Source organism: Azolla caroliniana, unplaced genomic scaffold (assembly GCF_043228905.1).
Source record: "Azolla caroliniana isolate FFs.n. ecotype wild unplaced genomic scaffold, voAzoCaro1.0.p SCAF_1, whole genome shotgun sequence".
Lineage (NCBI taxonomy): Eukaryota > Viridiplantae > Streptophyta > Polypodiopsida > Salviniales > Salviniaceae > Azolla > Azolla caroliniana.
The window spans coordinates 8147141-8167591 of NW_028230436.1; the positions used below are offsets into that span (position 1 = coordinate 8147141).

At 36.3% G+C, this 20451-nt stretch overlaps 1 protein-coding gene across 1 annotated transcript; it reads left to right on the forward strand.

Annotated features, from left to right (window-relative positions):
• Nucleotides 1-439: 439 nt before the first annotated feature.
• On the forward strand, nt 440-16684 carry NUDT3 (nudix hydrolase homolog 3). The gene is made up of 21 exons (XM_087323365.1): nt 440-584; nt 3077-3256; nt 3955-4032; nt 4310-4406; nt 7409-7542; nt 8040-8121; nt 8665-8751; nt 9738-9844; nt 11658-11829; nt 11983-12215; nt 12316-12397; nt 13421-13486; nt 14557-14634; nt 14703-14798; nt 14898-15004; nt 15086-15254; nt 15380-15463; nt 15556-15650; nt 15747-15837; nt 15923-16069; nt 16479-16684. The coding sequence occupies exons 1-21, from the start codon at nt 484-486 to the stop codon at nt 16542-16544; spliced, it is 2352 nt and encodes a 783-aa protein (XP_087179491.1). The 5' UTR covers nt 440-483; the 3' UTR covers nt 16545-16684.
• The last annotated feature ends 3767 nt before the right edge of the window (nt 16685-20451 follow it).

Sequence of the window (20451 nt, forward strand, 5' to 3'; positions counted from 1 at the left end):
AATAAAATTAGGGAAAAGCTCTAAAGTACCACTCGGTTTTCGTTTTTACTTCTCGAAATGCTCCCATGCTTTTCATTATTTCCCAAAGTGTTGCAGGTCGACCCACTGAAACATAGATGGTTAGATTTTATTATCGTCCTTGGAGGTCTGATATGAACCTAATTATGGGACATAGAAGAGTGAAGGATTTTTACGTAGTGGCATTTGTGTGGGACGAGTAGCAATTCTCGATGCTAAAGAGAGAGTTTCATTATACAAATGTTCCGATCGATCGATTATCGCCAAAGGAGGATGAAGGGCATCCCGGGAAGATAACGAGAATGTAGAGGGGCATTTTAGAGATTTAGGTAAACCCAGGGGTAGTTTCGGTAATTTCAGAATTTGTGTACAATTGTATGGAATGGTTATAGTAGAGCTTTTCGCTTTCAGTGTTCCATTTTTAGTGATTTGAAGAAGAAAGGAGGAGCTCCGAATCAGAAAGCTATGGTGGAGGTTCAAACGTCATCATCATCATCTTCTTCTTCTGAGGAGTTCCTCGACGTTCTCACGAAGTCAGGACAGCATACTGGCCTCTCAAAGCCTCGGTACCAAAAATCCTTCTTCTTCTTCCTCTCCCTTTGTTTGTTTCTCTTCCTTCTCTGACTCATTCGATTCATTTAATGTCATTTGATTTTTTTCATTCCTCTCCCTTTCTCTCAATGAAGATCTCCCCCCCCCTGGCAATCAAAGTCCTTTTCTGAAATTCCAATTTATCACGGTTTGAGAGAGATGTGGAGGATCATGTTTCGACACATTATATTGCATATGTTGCAGTTAAATACATAACCTTCTTCTTCCTCGGACAGCCAAAATGCACCCACCCTTTCATTGTACATCCCATTCCGTTGTCCACCATATGCACTATTGCTTTCATGTAACTTAGCTCACATTCTCTTCTATGTAAGACAATGCATTGTGGCACGAGTGAGCACACCCGTCCACTATGCATTTTTGTTCCTAAAAAAATGCGAGTTTGAATGTCACATTCTATTACAATGATCTCCCGTTGATCACATTCAAGTTTACAATGATCATTGGTAAAATTTTTACACATCAAGCGTTACTAATCAATGCCACACATATTGTGTGAAAATGCTTCCCTTTAATCTCATGAATCATATTTGATCTTTAGAAATATTAAAATTAATCTAACAATCAAGCTATCAATTTATGTTTGTACATATGCTCTCTCTCTCTCTCTCTTAGAAGACGTTAATATATCTTTCTTTCTTTCTTTCTCTCTCTCTCTCTCTATCAATACATGACTCTTGCCTTATCTATACCACTAGGAGAAGACAGGGAAATCAATTGCTGGTATTCACGAATGAAATATTGGTTTCAAGCATATGACATGGTTATGGATGCACTCCTATGATCTCAGTGTGGATAGTCTTGACTATCCATTTTTGGACTTGTCTAGTGAGAGAGAAATAAATATCATTGAATTAAACAAGAATAAACCTGGATCAATCCAGAAGTTCAACTCGGCACAGAATTGGCCAATTAAAAGCACCTCTTCTTTCATATTTTCCTGGATGGTTTCACTATTCAAGTTAAGTATTTGGAGACACATACATTACATGCCATCGCACAATGATAGAGAAAGTCCTGACATAATCTCATCAATCCAGATAGAGATGGGATATGCACATAGTGCAAGAGAATTCACATATCCCAAATTTGCAGTCAAGAAGTTAAATTCGAAGAGCATTATGTATGCAATTGCCTAGTCTACCATGACATTAGAGGATACTATAATTGTCTCTTTGGAAAAGGATTTGGACCTCTCTATAGGGTGAAGTACCCTGATCAAAGATGCTTAATGGTCTTCCTTCTAGAGATAAGGGGATATAGAGAGGGACCTCTTTAGAGGCAAGTTGACACTTATTGACCCATTTTGGTAGAAAATTTCGACAATTGTTTTCCACTTGAAGTACTACTTCCATAATGTACAAACAAAAATTATGACAAATAGAGCTATTTTCATTGCTGATGCCAATCGAGACCATGAATCTGATGTGCATATTTCCATAAGATCATCATATAGTATCCAATATGCCGTCCTTATCCATTGACCTTTCCATATTGGATCAATACATATGATAGAACTGGATTGTTGGTTATTTATGATTACATTACAAAGCCATTTAGTTTTCGAAAGCTAGAGTAGTATATATATATTTTTTGTGAACACACATTGACAAGTTAACATAAACAAATGTAACCCGTGTTAGGTGTCATGAGCCATTATGGTCGTTTAGAGGTGTTAAAATTCCTCTGCATCTTTCTTTCTCTTTTCTTGAATCAATCAACTGATTTTATTTCATAGGATTTCTTTCTATAGATGAATTGGAAAAATCTGACATAAATGTATAAATTTTGTGCCAAGTCCCTTCAGTTGTATTACTGTTCTCTGATGTACAGAATATTTCACTGTCATTCTAGAAAATGAGAAAAATTCAACAGAAGATGTTTAAAATCTATTGAATTCCTCAAGGTATTACATCTTAAAATGTTATATTTTGTTTGAGAATAACAAACAAAAGTAAATGAAACTAAGTACAAAAGTACAAAAGTAAATAAAACTAAGTGGCTGAAAATCCCATTATCTATGGATGTAAGATTCTCATGTTAGATGGATTGTAATTTTTTTATTCGAAAGATCTCTAGCATAGTTTAATCCAAAACGGAGAGATCTCCAAAGTGAGGGAAGTATTTGTGATGGCGGGTGATAATGGCCGTTATTTGTCAATGAAAAAAGTGATGAATTGACCTTATAATTGCTTGAGAGCACGTTAACCAAGGGAATTTTGGGAAATAATGAAAACTTCAAGGTCTTTGTGGCACAAAAGAATTACTAAGGGGTATTTGGGAGTTTTGTCTTACGATTTATTTCATATGCTTGTGAATGACATCTCTTTCACATTAACTTATGACAATTTTCTATTGAAGCTTTCCCCTTTTTATGTTTGATGAACTGTGTTTCATGGAGTCATGATGCTCTTATCCTGTATGCTCATGCTCAATCATCATGCAGCTCGCACGTGCACAGAGATGGTGATTATCATAAAGCAGTCCAAGTATGGATTTATGTCGAGAGTACAGGGGAACTAGTCTTACAGAAACGTGCAGATAGGAAAGATTCTTGGCCAGGTCTCTGGGATACATCAAGTGCTGGGCACATCTCTGCTGGAGATACATCTCTTATATCAGCAAGGTATATATGGTTAATCAGATTATAATTTTATGAAAAACTCCAAAATTCCCTGAATTTCATCCTATTTCCACAAACACCCCCAAGTTTGGAGAAATAAAGAAAAAGTCTACAAAGTCACAAAAGCATCGACAATATATAAAGATTGCACCTGGGTGGAAGTGTCACACCATTCTCTACTCAAAGCTATTGATTATTAATTGCTTTTTTTACTTCCTTTATACTTTTAACTTCCATTGAGGTATTATTGGCGTTTCAATATTGACATTAGTTATTGCTATTTAAATTCACTTATATTTGAACTTTTTGTTGCTGCAAACAGCTAGTAATATGTACATTCTTCTAACAATAGTTGTCCAATGTTTGGGTAGGGCTTATTTTGCTGACCACAAGACTTCTGCAAGTCAAAGCTGACACACATCAAAGTTTTATAGGATTTATATAGCCATTTTCTTGGCATTTGTGGTTTTTTGTTTATTTTTTGGCTGGCTTAGTCCAAGTGTAAATAAAGTTCACAAGCTGCCAATTTCCTTAATGCTAGATTGCAGGAGATATATGATCCTTTTTCCTTCCATTGGTTTGGTTTAATTGTACACGTTTCTATTTACATTCACTTTCCGTTCTGGTGGATTTGAGGGAATGACCTCTTATTTTCTATTATATTTAAAATATGAAAAGCTAATTTTTGTTTTGCTCTGTAGGAGAGAACTGGAAGAAGAACTTGGGATAACACTTCCATTTGAAGCTTTTGAGCTGATCTATGTCTACCTTGAAGAAAGGTGAGTCACTTTGATTTTCAATTATCTTCTTGTGGTCTTAATAGAACACAATGATGGTTGACTATGTTGTTTCTTTTTAAAAATCATCACATATATGTTCCCAGCAAACATCATATCTTGAATTTGGGTTAAAATGTTCTTGATTATTACTTTTATCTAAAATGCCATTGCTATGTTTTTCTTGAATGATTTTTGTTTCTTTCATCAATTTCATACTTAATTCTTATTTTTTGTATTGTAACGAAGATTTCTTTTGTTAAATTTTCCTTTCTTATAGGATTATCAATGATGGAACTTTCATTAATAATGAACATAATGATGTGTACCTGGTGACAATGTTGGAACCCATCCCTCTTGATGGATTTTCTCTTCAGGTAAAATTGATGATATTTATACTAGTCCTTTCATAGTCTATTCTATTGTGTACACTAGCTTTTGTAATTAGGCTAGTGTTCTCCTTTGGGAACACACACAATGGAAGTGAGATACATCCCATTAGGGAGACATATTAATGCCTACTACTGGCCCATTGTTCAATAATGTAAAGCTTAACTATAGTGAAATGTTTTTATATTGAGATCCAAAATTCAAGTTTTCAATGATGAAGAGGTATTGAGTTCTTTTATGACATTAGTTAATGATAACTATTTTTATTTTATTTATTTGCTTTTTCTGGAATTCTCAACGTCAGGTGAGACAACATTGCATGGCCATTGTGGATGGCTGAGAACCAAAAGTCTATATACTGAAGGAGCCAACCCTGACAAGCCTTGTGATCAGCATCTGGTTGATCCAGTTAGCATTGTGTTCCCATGTGTGTAGAGGTTTGTGCGTCCAACTGTAAAGTGTGTCAAGTCTTGTAAAGTCACTTTAGGTTAGGGCCAACAAAAATCACTTAAAAGATCCAGCAAACAACCTCTGATGTAGAACTCGAAAAATTATCTTTAGAGCTAATGGATAATCATTTTAAAGTGCTGAAGTCTTCTGTCTCACAGCCAATCAGCTCTCTTTTCTACTGTCTTCGATGGAGAGTATTCTGGAAACTATTAATACCAGTATATCCTTGAGCAGTGTATAAGTGTGGGGCAGTATTATGGGTAGTTGTACAAGTTCAACCAATTTATATGAGCAGGAGGATGTTGCAGATGCTCTTTCTCTGAGACATGGTCTAATGCAAAAAAACAACTGTAAACCAAAATTGGAATTGGAGGCTTTTGCACAATTTGCATCTGACCTTGATAAGGCTACTCAGAATCAGTTAGCGAGAGGTCAACGGCTACATGAATTGCTTAAGAAAGCTCAATCAACCCATAAATCCACAAATTGCGGCCGGTAAAATGGAAATATGGCAATTGGTAAGTAGTATCACAATTTGGTATATTTGGAAGGCGAGGTGTTTGAAGGTATTCCAAAATGTGATAGAAAGACTTTCTCAAACAATTACTGGGACTTGGACAGAATTGTGCATAATCTAAGAGATTCTTTGGATAACATAAAGGGTAATACAGAACATGCAGTGTTGCAACGATTGGAGTTTCATCCATATGGGACTAAGGAATATTTTATAGGCAGTTTTTTCACAAGGTGGAGTGGTTGTACACTACACCAAAGTATTTATTTAAGCCGATATCTAGAACTTAACCTTGATCAAACAACGAGGGTAATTACCCATATGTACATATTTCATGTACAGCCTTAGAGCATTTCTTAATACTAATGTAGTATCTTTTTCTGAAAAAAAACTGCCATCTGTGACCCCACACAATATCAGCTTGATCTGCTTGACTATCACCCACCCTGAACTAAGTTACGTGGTTGCTTTATGTAGCTATTTCATGTGGGAACCGCATGATGTGCACTTGGACTGCCCTTAGCAGGTGATGTGGCATGTCATAGGCACCGTGCATCGTGGTAGCTTCTACAAAGCAGGAGTTCCAATATGGCTTGAAGGTTCGTGGATGCCGACTGAGCCTATAATTTGGTGAATTGACAATCAGCATCAGGTTTTGCATTCTCATTGAGAAGCAATGCCATCTTCTGGAGTAGCAAGAAGCAACCTACTGTGGTGTTGTTAAGCATAGAGGCGTGGAAGTTTCCACATATGAAGCTGCCTGGTTTTAGTGGATCCTGAAAGACATTAACATTCAATCAACGGTCCGGATCCTTTGCAACAACCTGAAAAGCATACAGTTGGCGAGAAACTCACTGTTCCCTGCTTGGATTAATCACATGAAGGTGAATTATCACTACATTTGGGAGAGAATTGCAGCATGATTTGTGAATCACCAACATATCTGATCTGATCGCCAGACGATGGATATTTTCATCAAGGCAATGCGGCACAGACAACTTGAGTTTTGTATGATATGTAACTGTATCATAACTTGCGTAGCCCTTGATTGACCTTTAGCACGGAGGAAGGCCCCCTTGATTTCTAGCAAGAACAGCTCCAAGTATCATTGGCCATCATATTTCATTACCTTGTGGAGTGGGCCAGAGGTTTCCTCAAAGGGGCAGTGGTATCTCTCACTAATTTTAATCAAAACAATAAAATGGCAAACATAGTGTTGCTATGTTTCCATATCTTGATGGCAGAATTGGCAGGTTTGTTCCACCCACAGCGTTGCATGTCTCAAACTCTAGTTGATGTGAAGAGGACATGAGCTTCCCTCTTATACTTCAGGGTGTATGAACAGTTGTGATACCCCCCAACTGAACATCGGATGCTGAGCAAATGACTAAATTGCAGCGCTTGGAGAATAAAATATTATGCAGCAATCACCTTTATAAGGATGTTTGCAACTTAATCTGTACTTGGAGAATACTCCAACTTTAGATCTTAAGTAAAAGTTTGCTCACAAGCATAATGGTACTTTATCTCAATATGTTTCGTGTTCGCATAAAAAATGTGGCTCTTAGCATTAGAATTTTGGTTCGCAGTTAGGGTAGTGTAGACCCAAAATGAGAAGTCTCCATGTTCTGAAAGTTTTCTCTTTGATGCAGTTCTGATGACTCCTTAAGCTGTCCATCACCATCTGCCAATTGTGTTTTCTTACGGATGTACCTTTTTTGGAACTGTGTGACCAAGCTGCCTGTGTTGTTTTTTGTAGGCTTTTGCAATAACTATAATTTTCAGGCTTTTAGATTTTGTACTTCATGTACAGTTAATATAATCCCCGTTTTGTGCAAAAAGAAAAAGAATACTAAAATGGCTTCTGTCTTATTCTATTTTTGTAGCCAAATTGTATTGGTACATTTGTGAATTTATTCTATTGTAACTTCTCACCCTGAAGTAAATACATCCAAGGCTCAAGACTTTGGCAGTGAGATGTTGTTTGTACTTTATCTCATATTATATTGGTAATCTCATGGATAGGAATCAGAAGTATCAATGGTGAAATACATTGGATGGGAAGAGTATGAAAACCTTCTTAGAAAAAAGGATCCTGAGTATGTCCCTCACGAAGTTGATGGAGATTACAGCAAGCTTTTTTCAACAATTCGGCAAAGGTAACTTCTAAATTTATAACCCAACCTGAAACATTAGATTATAAATTAAATATGTGAAATGAAGAACATTATAAGACTAATGCTCTTAGCCAATGAGTTGAATATTCTGAGAGCTTATCTACACATATATTAATGCGATTCTCAAAATCATAACCTATGATTGAATGTGCTGGCTGTATGTTGAGACACAATAATCTTGATGAGTGGCCTTCTGCCGTTAATTGTTTCCATAGCTTGAATATTGTGGAGCTTATGCTCATTAATTGTTTCCATAGCTTGAATATTGTGGAGCTTATGCTCATTAATTGTTTCCATAGAGAAAGGATATACCGTAAGATTCTTGATATCAGTTGTGTTTTGTTTTTCAAAAACTGAAGGATAGTAGCACGTCATGTTTTTCAAATATTTTTACCACCTTAGTTATTAATTTGCACATTATGTTTGGTAAACAGTCATAAAAACATTAATTTCACTTTTTCCTTGATCTTAACATTTAGATATGGTTTGGATCCTCTCCAACAACGTTTGTCCATTGAAAAGCAGTTGGATCGTTATGCTCATGTTGTTTTGACAGCAGAGGTATATTGTTTGAATTTAATGCATTGTGTAGAAATTTCAATAAGGTAGTTCATGTAGTTGTTCTTATTAAATATTGGTATATATACTTTAGCTGATGTGAGTAGGGTTGCTGTGGCACCTAATCCTTGCTACATACCATGTTCGAGGAAAGTCTTTTACAAGCTCGGAGCAAACATGTTAAATGAAATAAAAGTGAACGGAAAAGAACTTGATCTTAGTCCTCATGTGGTTCATAATTTTTAAAATGTCTTTTATTATACATCCATCTGCATTTTCCATCTCTCTGTCCTTTTTGTCTGTTTCGTTTCCCACTCACTCACTTGGACACACATGCATACACACTGAGTTAATCCTGAAATATCCGCTGTTATAAGGGCATACTATGCTTTCAACATTTATAGAATTGACAAACGTTCAACAAGTCTTCATTGAGTTCTGCGAACAAAATAGTTTCTCTTATTTTGTTGGCATTGAAAATAAAAGTTCAATACGTTTCATACAATTTGTTTTAATAATCTTAGAACCATTTACATTGCTATGCAGTTATCAACATTAAGCAATGGAGACCTCCAAGCCCTGTCGCTTACAATACAAGCAGCTCAAATTCTTGATAAACTATTTCTAGAGCAGGTTAGTGCCATGTTGAATGTACACTTGCTTATATTTGGGAGTGCAACAAATCTTCATGAATTTGTCTATGGACACACACACACACACACACACACACACAGAGCGCAGCATATAGGATAGATGTATATCTGTAAATAGGGCCTGATGATGATTCCATCCTCTGATGTGTGTAAAAAGTGTCATAGAGAGAGAGAGAGAGAGAGAAGAGAGAGAGAGAGAGAGAGAGAGAGAGAGAGAGAGAGAGAGAGAGAGAGAAGAAAGATATATTAACGTCTTTTAAGAGGCCAAAATGGCCTATAAGACCAAATAAGAGATTACATCTTGAGTGTTGTCTCGTCTTTGAGAACAAATCAAAATAAAATAAATACTACACAGTAAATATAAAAGTAAATAAGATGAAAAGAGAAGAAACGAGGGAATCTGGTTTTTGGCCAATGTGAGATTCTCAAGTTAGGTATATTGTAGCTTTTGTCTTCGAAAGATCTCTAGCATAGGTTGATCCAAAATGGAAATGTCTCCGAAGCGAGGGAAGCACCTACGATGGCGGAAGATAATGGCTTTTATTTGTCGATGACAAGGGTGTCGAGGTCGTGGTCCATGGGGGCGGGGCCTACGTGCATGGCAAATTGCTATTGCCCGATCAATTGTAACCCCTTTGTTATGTCCTGGTCTGGAGCCCATTTGTGTATCCCGTGATGGACTTGTAGGATTAGTAGGAGTGATGGGGCTAAAGAAAGTTGTGATTGTTCTTTGTGTCTTAGAGAGAAAGAAAGAAAGAAAGAAAGAAAGAAAGAAAGATATATTAACGTCTTTTAAGAGGCCAAAATAGCCTATAAGACCAAATAAGAGATTACATCTTAAGTGTTGTCTTGTCTTTGAGAACAAATCAAAATAAAATAAATATTACATAGTAAATATAAAAGTAAATATTGAGAGAGAGAGAGAGAGAGAGAGAGAGAGAGAGAGAGCAACTATGCTGCTTTCAGGTGTGGCCGACAAACCCTTTGTTGAAAAGCTGGTTAGAAGAGCATCAAGAAAAATCTGACCTTGCGAAACTCCAATATGCATACTACTTAATTAATAAGAGTCCATGGTATTTATGATATATCCAATATATGTTCATCTCAATGAAAATAGGTAGGTTTATGGGTGCTTTACATCTACATATAGATTACAAAGGATACTTCGACAGGTTAAAAAACATAGAGTGAATAAAGTATATGCATGAATTATTGTATGTCTAATTAGTATAATCTCTGTTTAGAATTACTTATGAAAGGTAATTCATCTGCTAATTGTAAACCCTGCACACAGTTCTTGATAACGCTTGAATAATGCTGAAGCGCTTGGATTTCAAAATTTCAAAATGGTTGGGGAACTTGATTCAAGACCGTGAGTGTTTGTCGGTCCTCAGTCTCCACTCATGCCTAGTACCTTGAGTTTTAATATCAATCTAAGCTCCTTCATCAAATATATAATGTAGCATTAATATAGTTCTAGTGTCTTTACTATGGCAGGCTATTCTGAGTTTTGAATTCAACATTATTCTGGTCCCTTGATTCATATTATCCACAATGGACGCCATGAGTTTGGTTCTCTAGCTGAGTAGATGACCAAAGAGCATCCCTAGTGCCTTTGTCAATTGTTCTGTCCTCATTACATAGTTATAGAGGCCTTACAAAAATCCTGAAAACCATGCTCAAAACCTTCATATGCGATGCACTCCAAAGTGACATGTTCTTCTATTTCTGGTATGTTGAGGCAGCTAAATGCTCAGCCCAGCCCTGGTTTCTATTTTCGATGTCTGAGCATGGAAACCATCATGGCCTATCTCATTCTCTTCAGCATGGGTGTGTGGATGTGAAATTGGGCATTCTCCCAGTATTTCATATTAATGCGGCTGCAGTGGTACTCAAACTTAGATCTCTTCTAGATTGTTCAAAAGTTTGTGTGGAAGGCATCTCTGCTACGTGAATCTTTTCTCACGTGTATGTATGTCTCTAGTGCAAATAGTGATTATGGATTGTAATTCTTTTTGAACATTGCTAGATCTCCTTGACCTCTTACTTTCATGCTCAGTATCCACAGTGATCAGGTTAATGTAACCCTCAATTTATGAGACAGAACATGCATCTTGCACTAGGTTTCTTAAAGGTTAATATAGGCCAGCTTGTGGGATAACTAATTGAGGCATTTTCCTTTCTCCTGTAAAAATCAGGTTAATGTAACCCTCAATTTGTAGCTCTGGCTTCGCAATTCTCTATGCTTCAATCTTGCTGTCTTATATCTTGTCATCTGCAAGTTTTATCCTTGGTGATGAATTACATTGTCTCTGGGAGATAGGCCCAAGAGATTGATGGGAGAGGAAGGAGAGAGTGGTGTGGAACGGAAGCAAGGATGGTTGGTGAGTTTGAAAGAAGGTCAAAGTCGGTCAGAACGAGAGATAAAAGTCTGAAGCTGGGAGGAATGTGCACTTAACTCTTTCATTTTCTGTATACATTCTTGCATATATGGACACTTTCAATCGAGCACCCTGGATGATTAAAAATCTGAAAAAGAAAAACTGAACCTGCATCAACACCATATCCTTTCCTCTCATGTCCAGGATATATTTTTGCTCAACGCTTTCAAAACAATAATACCATTAGTCAACTTAGGAATATCTTCATAAAATCAGGTTCTTGTATCCTTGTAGGCTATAGCAGTAGAAGAACGTGACTTAGGCAAAGAAGAAAGTCTAGATTTAGTAGGTAAATTATATATGGTGTCAAAGTCATTGACTTACAAAGTTTTATTCCAGAATTATTATGGCGCCAAACTAATATGATCCCAAGATATTTAGCTGTATATGTTTATACTTAGAAGTAAAATGCTTCTGGACTTAATTTTTGTGCCTGAAATTGCAGGTCATGCCTTGATAATAATGAAGCTTTCTTAACAACAGCAGATTCTGCTGTTTGTGAAGCATATGGTGCTTTAAAAGGTTTGCCTGGATGGAAGGGTTTACATTATAGAGCTGCATTTCCTTCATTGAAGCCAGCTGGTGCTAATTTTTATCCTGCTGATATGGATCAAGGGGTAATTGCCTTTTCAAAGCAAAGATAATAGCAGTATTTGAATGTGCAAAGTAACCATTGCATTTAGAATGTAGATTAGGGGATGAATGCACTTGTTGAAAACTTAAGTTTTTCGTTATTGCGAATAATGAGCCAAATGTGTAATTCCTTATAGGAATTCAAAATATGGTGTGAACAAAATGCAGAAAATCAAGATGTTGCCAAAGGTTTTTTCACAGTTATTAGACGGCATGAACAAGTAATTGGAAATGCAGTTAACAGTTTATTTGATTCCAGCAAATCTAGTGGTGGTTTGCATGTAATACCATACTCAGAGGAGTATGATGCATATCTTACTGAAGCAGCAGAGCTTTTGCATGCAGCTGGGCGGTCTGCAGATACGCCAAGGTATAATTACCCTGTTACTATTTGTTTTTGTAATACCTTTCCATTTGATGGATGATATCTAAGATTCATTTTGTGTAAAATGAACCATCCCATAAAGCAGTTTGAAATGCCTGTTGGAAGCGAAGGCTGATGCGTTTATTTCTAACGACTATTATGATTCAGATGTTTCTTGGATACAGCTGGTATATGTAAATCTTTGATTAAAATAAATGCTTTGCTATCCTTTCTCTTGATTTTTTCCACATTGCACCAGTTATTTGTGTAATACAACCTGAAATCCATGGATTAAGAATGATAATGAATAAAACTGTTGACAAGCCTGTTTCTAGTGCTGCAGTTTCAAAATGCTTGTCAATGCAAACTCAATATTTTCGAAGTCCTAGACTATGAACAAATATGATTGATACACAGTGCCAGTAGGTAACTTTGTCAGCAGTAGCAGCAAGAACAATGCCTCGAGCTATGTAGTGAAGAACACGTTTCATGTCGTTTCATGTCTTAAGTAATTAATCCTTTAATTAATACACAGGGGAGAGAGAAAATACTGAATATAGAAACCAAAGTAAATTAATAATTCTCTCTTAATTATCCCTTCTTGGGGTGTTAGAAGGTGTTTATATTTGTGAGAGGTGATGGAGGAGACATCGTTCCTCCATCACCTTTCCTGTGCCCTCATTCCCCTCCTACTTCTACGTAGATCTTAATGAGCTCTAAACAATTATCTATTTTAATATTGGGCCTTTATGTATCCATCAGAAGCTAAAATTACTAATACCAAAAATTCCCTTTTCCCTTTTCCATTTATATTCTTGATGTACACACTAATGTTTTATATAATTGAACGTCCAGACAACCAACATCAGCCAAAGGTCAAATGTGAGAGAGTACTAATTGAAAATTTGTCAGCCATTCATAAGGAAAGGTATTGAAAGTCCTAGTGTACAAGGTGGGTAAACAACTAGCCATGTTTGAAAGGGTAGGATTAGGAACAGACATGTTACTGGAAATGAAGTTATTTTAAGCTTCATTTTCTGACAAAATGTGTTAACCCACATGCCACATGTCCAACTTCCGTGAAATGCTATATGAATGCTGATTAGCATTCTAATCTTCTGTTTTCTGCAGCAGTTTTTGTGTTGCAACGACGCCATTCCCAATGTTATTATTGTAGGATGCTATTTAAAGTTTTTCCATTTTCTTTCTAGGATTCTCCTATTGATGTGACAATTGGACCATATGAAACATACGAAGATGGTTTGTTTGGTTATAAGGTACATTTTTTTACGACACGCTTACTGTATTCTAATAATAGTTCATAGGAAGTATTCTGTATATTTATGCTGTTATACGGCATTTGGAGTAAAAAGTAAGCCATCAAGTTGAAAATATACTACACCAAGTTCATGGAATTCATTATTCTTCGATTTGTTTATAAAGATTATATATAAAAACAATTTTTCTCAAATGGTAGTTACATGCGTATTGATTGATGGAGACATGGCATGCTTGTATGGTTTGAGCAAGCACCTATGCATGTGGAAGTGTATATTTAAGATGTGATTGTGGCACTTGATGTTAATAATATAGTTTTGGTGGGTAATACGATTGCACAAATCTTGGAGGCTTTTACTATTGTTTGATACATTGTCTCTTGGATTTGAAATACCATTATAATAATGATGATTGTGTTCATAGTGAATGCTATCGATGTTGCTCTCACATTGGCGTTGCGCATCAATTCTGAAGATGTTGATCCATTGCATAATTGGCAAAATGCCTGCAAGATGATGAAGCTGCTTACCTATTATGTGATCATACTTTGTATCTGCATTATCTAGGGTTTTCACAAGGGCTGCTTACCAATAATCTGACTTCCCTCTAGAGGGCTCACTTATTCATCTCCTTAGGTAAACTAAACCAATGGAGGTTTCTGTCAAACTGTGAACAATAGGAAAAACCCTCCATTTATCTCCATATCACGATCAGAAACCCAATTCTCATCACTAATTCAACATTGTAATACATTAAATTATGAGCGGTAAACCCACTCACTCACTGTCTATTGCACAAATTCTATTAAACTAATATAATAATCAGTCTTGTGTAATATTGGGCTATGTCTTCACCTCCTAATGGCTGTCCTTAATGTCTTAAAAGAACTGATGATTTTATGTTCTCTATGAATTGATTGATGCTGTCTTCTGTCCAGCATTTCCAAAATGAAAATAGTGCGATTGTATTCAGTTTCTGCAATTTGACATCATGCCCATTTTACATGTTAATGATCATAAAAAACTTTTCATGTTAATGATCATAAAAAACTTTTCATGTTAATGATCAGGCCACATTTGAGGCTTACATTGGGATACGTGATGATGTTGCCACTTCGCAAGTGAAGCTTTTTAGTAACTATCTCCAGGTATCAATTTGGTTGTAATATCTTAGATTCACGTGACAATGGTCAGAACTAATAAAGAGATTTTTTAGGAATTGGAAGATAATCTTCCTTTAGATGACAAGTATAAATCCAAGGATGTAAAGGCATCTCCCATACGTGTCATGCAGCTTCTCTTTAATGCTGGAGTGAGTTCATTTTGCTAATCAATTATGCTTCCTGAGCTAATTAAAAGTAAATAAAGAGAATTTGCACATCATCTTGATTGCATTTACTTTCCAAAATAGGATGTTAAGGGACCTCAAACAATAGCATTCAATCTTCCAAATGATGAAAGAGTCATTAAGAAACATGGGAGTGCTATGGTGATGATGAAAAACGTATCACAAGCAAAGTAAGTGATTTTAAAAGTATGTAGTGACATTTTTGTTTTCTCATTGATCTGTTGATTAATCTGCTATTGTCATTGTTGTAGATTTGACAATATATTACTACCAATCGCTGAAGTTTGCATTTTAGAGTCACAGCAAGGAAATGTTGATTTCAATTCGTACTTCACTCACATAATTTGTCATGAATGTTGTCATGGGATTGGGCCACATTCCATTACACTTCCAGATGGCAAACAGACAACAGTTCGGCTTGTATGTTCATTCATCTACATTCTCAGCCAAAGCATTATGTACTTAATACTGCACTAACTAAATGGTTTCATTCAAGCTGTCATCCGTGAAGCTAATCTTTAGTTGTGCATGGGCCAAATGAACAGGAACTTCAGGAGCTTTATTCATCTATAGAGGAGGCAAAAGCTGATATTGTGGGTCTTTGGTCTCTTCACTATCTCCTTGACAAGGTCAAAGGACATTTGGATGCAAGCTATATTCTTTATGGAAGTAATCAGCTTCGTATTTATGTTCATAATTGTTTCATTTTTTCATGTGTCAGAATTTACTTCCCAAACAGTTAGAGGAGTGTATGTATGTTTCATTTCTAGCTGGGTGTTTTCGTTCCATACGCTTTGGCCTACATGAAGCTCATGGGTAATTCTAGAAGTTACCAAATCTGATCATTTATGAATAGCTCTTGCCAGATGCTAGATTTTGACAAAATTCACGTGCATTAATGCTCCTCTGCAGTAGGGGTCAAGCATTGCAGTTCAACTGGATACATGAGAAAGGGGGATTTGTAATGCATCCAAATGGTAGATTTTCTGTTGACTTTTCTAAGGTAACTGAAAGAAACGCTGATAGAAATTATGGATCTGTTGGTTTAAGGATTGGAATGACCACAACTTTTTCATTATTAATACTAGGTAAGGCATGCTGTTGAAAGTCTTTCTAATGAGATTCTGACTATCGAAGCTAAGGGAGATAAAGAAGGTGCCAGGGGAATTCTTGATGCATATGCAACCATTACACCAGCTTTACAAAGAGCATTGGATTTTTTAGAAAATGTTGCGGTGAGGAGATTAGTTCTTCTTGTTGTTGAAATAATGCTTAATCTCTATTTGCATGAGCATGTCGTTTCTCAATAAGATATAGAGGACTATAATGTGCGCTCTAAGATTTCTTAGCCTGTCAGCAGATATATTTATATGATGCTCATTCTCATCCTATTTTGCGAGTTAAAACAAATACTCTCTTCCCTTTTTCATCAATGTGGTGAGAAGTCATCAGACCATCTCTTTCGGAACCTCCTCTATTGTGCCTAACCTGAAATGGTTGCCATTGGCTCATCTCTATCATTATAGTGAGGGGGTAGATGATGTCCTTGGCGATATGAACAATAGCTTGGCGTTTATATATACTCATCATAGTAATGTGGTATCCTTTTCCTTGGTTTACTGTTCATGTTTATTGGCTATGCAGGTACCTGTGGATATAGCTCCTACGTTTGACGTCGTTAACCAACTTACTGTGAAAGGTTTTCAGTAACTCCGTTGATCATGGATGAGGGCATGAGCATCGACCATGAATGACAAATGATTGCTTTCAACTCATTAATCACAAATCTTTGCTCTTTGGAACTCTTATTAAAGCTTTCAACTCATTAATAGATCGGATCTCCTTTGTTCTCAATTTGTTAGATCAATTAATCTTGTCATATTTTTATCATCAAATATATGAGATCAAAAGAGATTAACTACGTCTTGCCCCATATTGCCCCACAACAGCATAATCAACCCCTTGGGAGTACTTGTTTGAGGCACCTCAAGAGTATTTTTTGTTATTAGACAAATTGGCTCAACCTCAAAGCCGAAGTAGAATTTATATTTGCACTTCAGCAAAACCTTCTAGAGACCAAAGTTCTACTCTATGTGCAACGTCTACCCCACATATAGTTTCATCTCTTGTGAAAGTTTCACAACTCTTACAGGACTAAGCATGTCTTTCAATGATAAATCCATCCATTGCTTGTATGAAAACAGTCGTGAAAATTTTAGATTGTTAAAATGTACGTATGTACATACATCCTATACGTAACTAGGCTAGGATTGGATTTTCTCATGATACAGAAATCCTCTTTTACCACACCTTAGGAAGTTCTTTGGTTGAGAGGTGTTTGTGATTTGAGCTTGCCATAGAACCTATAGAAATTAATGATAAAATAGTGCTCAGTTCTGTTCCATGTTTTGGTTTAGCATTGATCATTAGTACTACGGGAATAGAGCACAATATCATGGATATGAGGTCTGCTTGATTTGTTGGTTTGTAGACCATGTGAGCATTATGATTGAATTATGCTTGATGTATTTATAACATTATACAAATTATTGCATGCTCATTGTATCAAAGAAGAGCATAGTGCATGTGTCTTACATCCTCTGTTTCTTAGTTTAGTGTTTTATTATTGTAAATAAATGAAAAATCAATTCTTGCCATTTGTTAGACTTAGATGACACAATGTTATACTTCGTTGGTACATATTTGTCTTATCTACATGAATCATGCATGGGTACATGCTTTTTGTCATCTTAGGAAATTGTGTTCCTTATGTCTATCTTCTCATGAATGCTCAAATGACAACACAATGTTATGCCTCTTTGGTACATATATGTCTTATCTACATGAATCATGTATGGGTGCCTTTTGCCATCTTAGGAAACTGTGTTCCTTATGTCTATCTTCTCATGAATGCCCAAATATCATCACAATTATCTCTTATTGGTCATATTTGATAACAAAGTCAATGTGTTTCCATTTTTGTTTTTTTTGTTTTTAAAAAAAACTTGGTACTAATTTTACTAATGGTTGCTATTTCTTGATTGTCTGATTTAATTATGAGATAATAAAGTAATAGCAATTGTAAACCACTCTTTTGTTAAGTAGTAGTAAAGGATTGGTGAGAGCCATGTAGGAAAAAACCATTGACACTATATGTTACAATACAAGGTGCAACCTTGAGGAACGCCCTCCCTCTCTACAAGTTTACGGAATGCCTTCCAACATAACAAAAAGGAGATGGAACAATATTGTATCCGGCCTTGACAAAATAAGAGCATTGTCTATAGTCTATATATTTTAGTAGCCACATTATCACCTAGAAGGAGTTTTAAATGGTATATGTTATTGAGTTATGGTGGCCATGGTAAATTTGCAACAAGTTGAGTTGGATGAGTCATTTTCATTGTGAACTAATAGGTATCCACACCCTTCTGCATGTTGATGGAAGAGCACACAGCATGTATGTCAACATAAAGTTTTTTTTTTTTTTTCCAAAAAGACGGCTAAAAAATGTACAATTAGAGAGTGTTATATACAAAAAGGATGATCAGGGCAAGGGCCAAGGGTTATGTCAACATAATCTTGTTTGATGGTGATATGAAGAAGATAGGGAAGATTTTCCATATGTTTGTGGAAACACATTTGCTTTGTTGATAGTGTGCACCCAACCAAACATGTATATCTATGCAATTATCTAGATCATTGGGCTTGGATATCCATGTGTAGAAAGAAGTGCCACACATCTCTTGCATATTAGAGTCTCCGTAGAGAATTGGGCATATGATATCCACTACTGAAACATGTATCAATGTGTTGGGGACAGAGCAACATCCGACGTGCATCTGTCACATTTATCTTTCTATCTGATGGGCAATGTGTTCATGTTGTGGTGGATGTGCGCAAGAACAACTTGAGAAGCACCTACTACGGGGGATCGAAACACGACATATTGATATGTAGAGAGGCCATGGAACATATTGACACATAGTGGGGTCAACTCAGCATGCTCAATCATTGAACTAGGTGACGATCCATAAGATGACTAAATCTTGGCCCTAGTAGGGGTTCGTTGAGATGACGCAATCCTGTCGCTCAGCTGGCCATCTGCTATTGGCTTCCAATGAGATTTGGACCTACTCAATGGGGGAACTCGATGACATGCCTTGAAGAAGGGTGGTATGATGGCATTAGTGTGTATGAGAACATGGGCACTGGCATTCGCGAGCATGAAGCTCAAGGAGGAGGATGCCATCATCTCCATGATGGTGTCGAGATCCAACTCTAGGAATTCTATGACCAAAGGTTTGGTTGATGTGTAGCAAGGCGTCTAGGAGTCATAGACAATATTACCATGAGTATATGTCTATCTCCTTTCTTTGGAATGCTCTCCGACTAATGAGTTGCTCGATGTATCACAAGACGGGACACCTAGTTTGGAGTCACAACCAAAGTTACTATGAGTAGAAGTCGGTGTCCTTTCGTTGAAATGGTTACCTCTATGAACTCTCCCATTTTTATATCCTCCCCCTCCCCTTCCCCCTCACCCACACCGCCAACCGCATATTCTACATCTCTCCATACGACACACGTTAATCATATGTATGTTGCCCAACTTTTTGTCCCCACCACCTCCCAAAGACATGTTGATGGTAGTGTTTCTCATTCACTCAGAGTTTGCGTTTTTCAAAGTCATCCTACCTTGTACACATTCCCACAAAAGTGTAGCACACTTAATGACAAATTGCAACTTTTGGAATCCTATGCTATATGACAATCTACTACCCTCTCTCTATTATTTTGAGATGACGTGTCTTATTTGACTTAACCCTAGCACGAATGCCACACAGCTTCCTTCTATCATCTTATCATAGGTGGTCCACACAAACATAAGGAAAAAAGGGCAACTATTACAAGGTTGACCTTTGCCTATTGTCAAAGAACAACTTTATATTAAAATAATTATTAAATTATAAACCTATCACTTTTTAGACTCATGAAATAGTGAAAAATTTGGGGTGTTATCACCAAGTTGGGATGCCCACTTGTCTTGATTTATTTTCAAGTTTGAAATTCAGAATTTGGTGCTCTCTCCAAGTTGGATTGTCCATTTCTCTTGATTTATTTTCAAAGCTGAAATTCATTGTCACAATTAAATAACAACTTTCACCTTTTAACTTTTAATGTGAGCGTACCCATTCACTCTAAACAATTAGTTGAATATGCTCTTTATGTCAAAACCTTGTTGAGGTTCTTAAGTCAACTCTTTTTTCGAATACATCACCAAGGTGATAAAGTCAACGCTTCACTAAGATGTTAATAAACTCAGTTGTTCACTATTTTCCTGTTTTGCTTGAGTTTGAAAACCATTGTTCTAAAATAATATTGGAAGTATTATCCTAAAATAACTACGCACAAGCCAACTGTTAAAAATACGAGTTGAGAACAAGATACTTTTGAACTCCAAGTAACAATCGTCCGCACAAATTTAGAAAATCATGTCAAACCAATAAGATAAAACGAAAACTTTAATTGTATGCTTTTAAATAGTCTACATGGATATAGTCCAAAACTCATTCGGCATACATAATAATCAAGCAAAATCTCGTGTGGAGTTAAT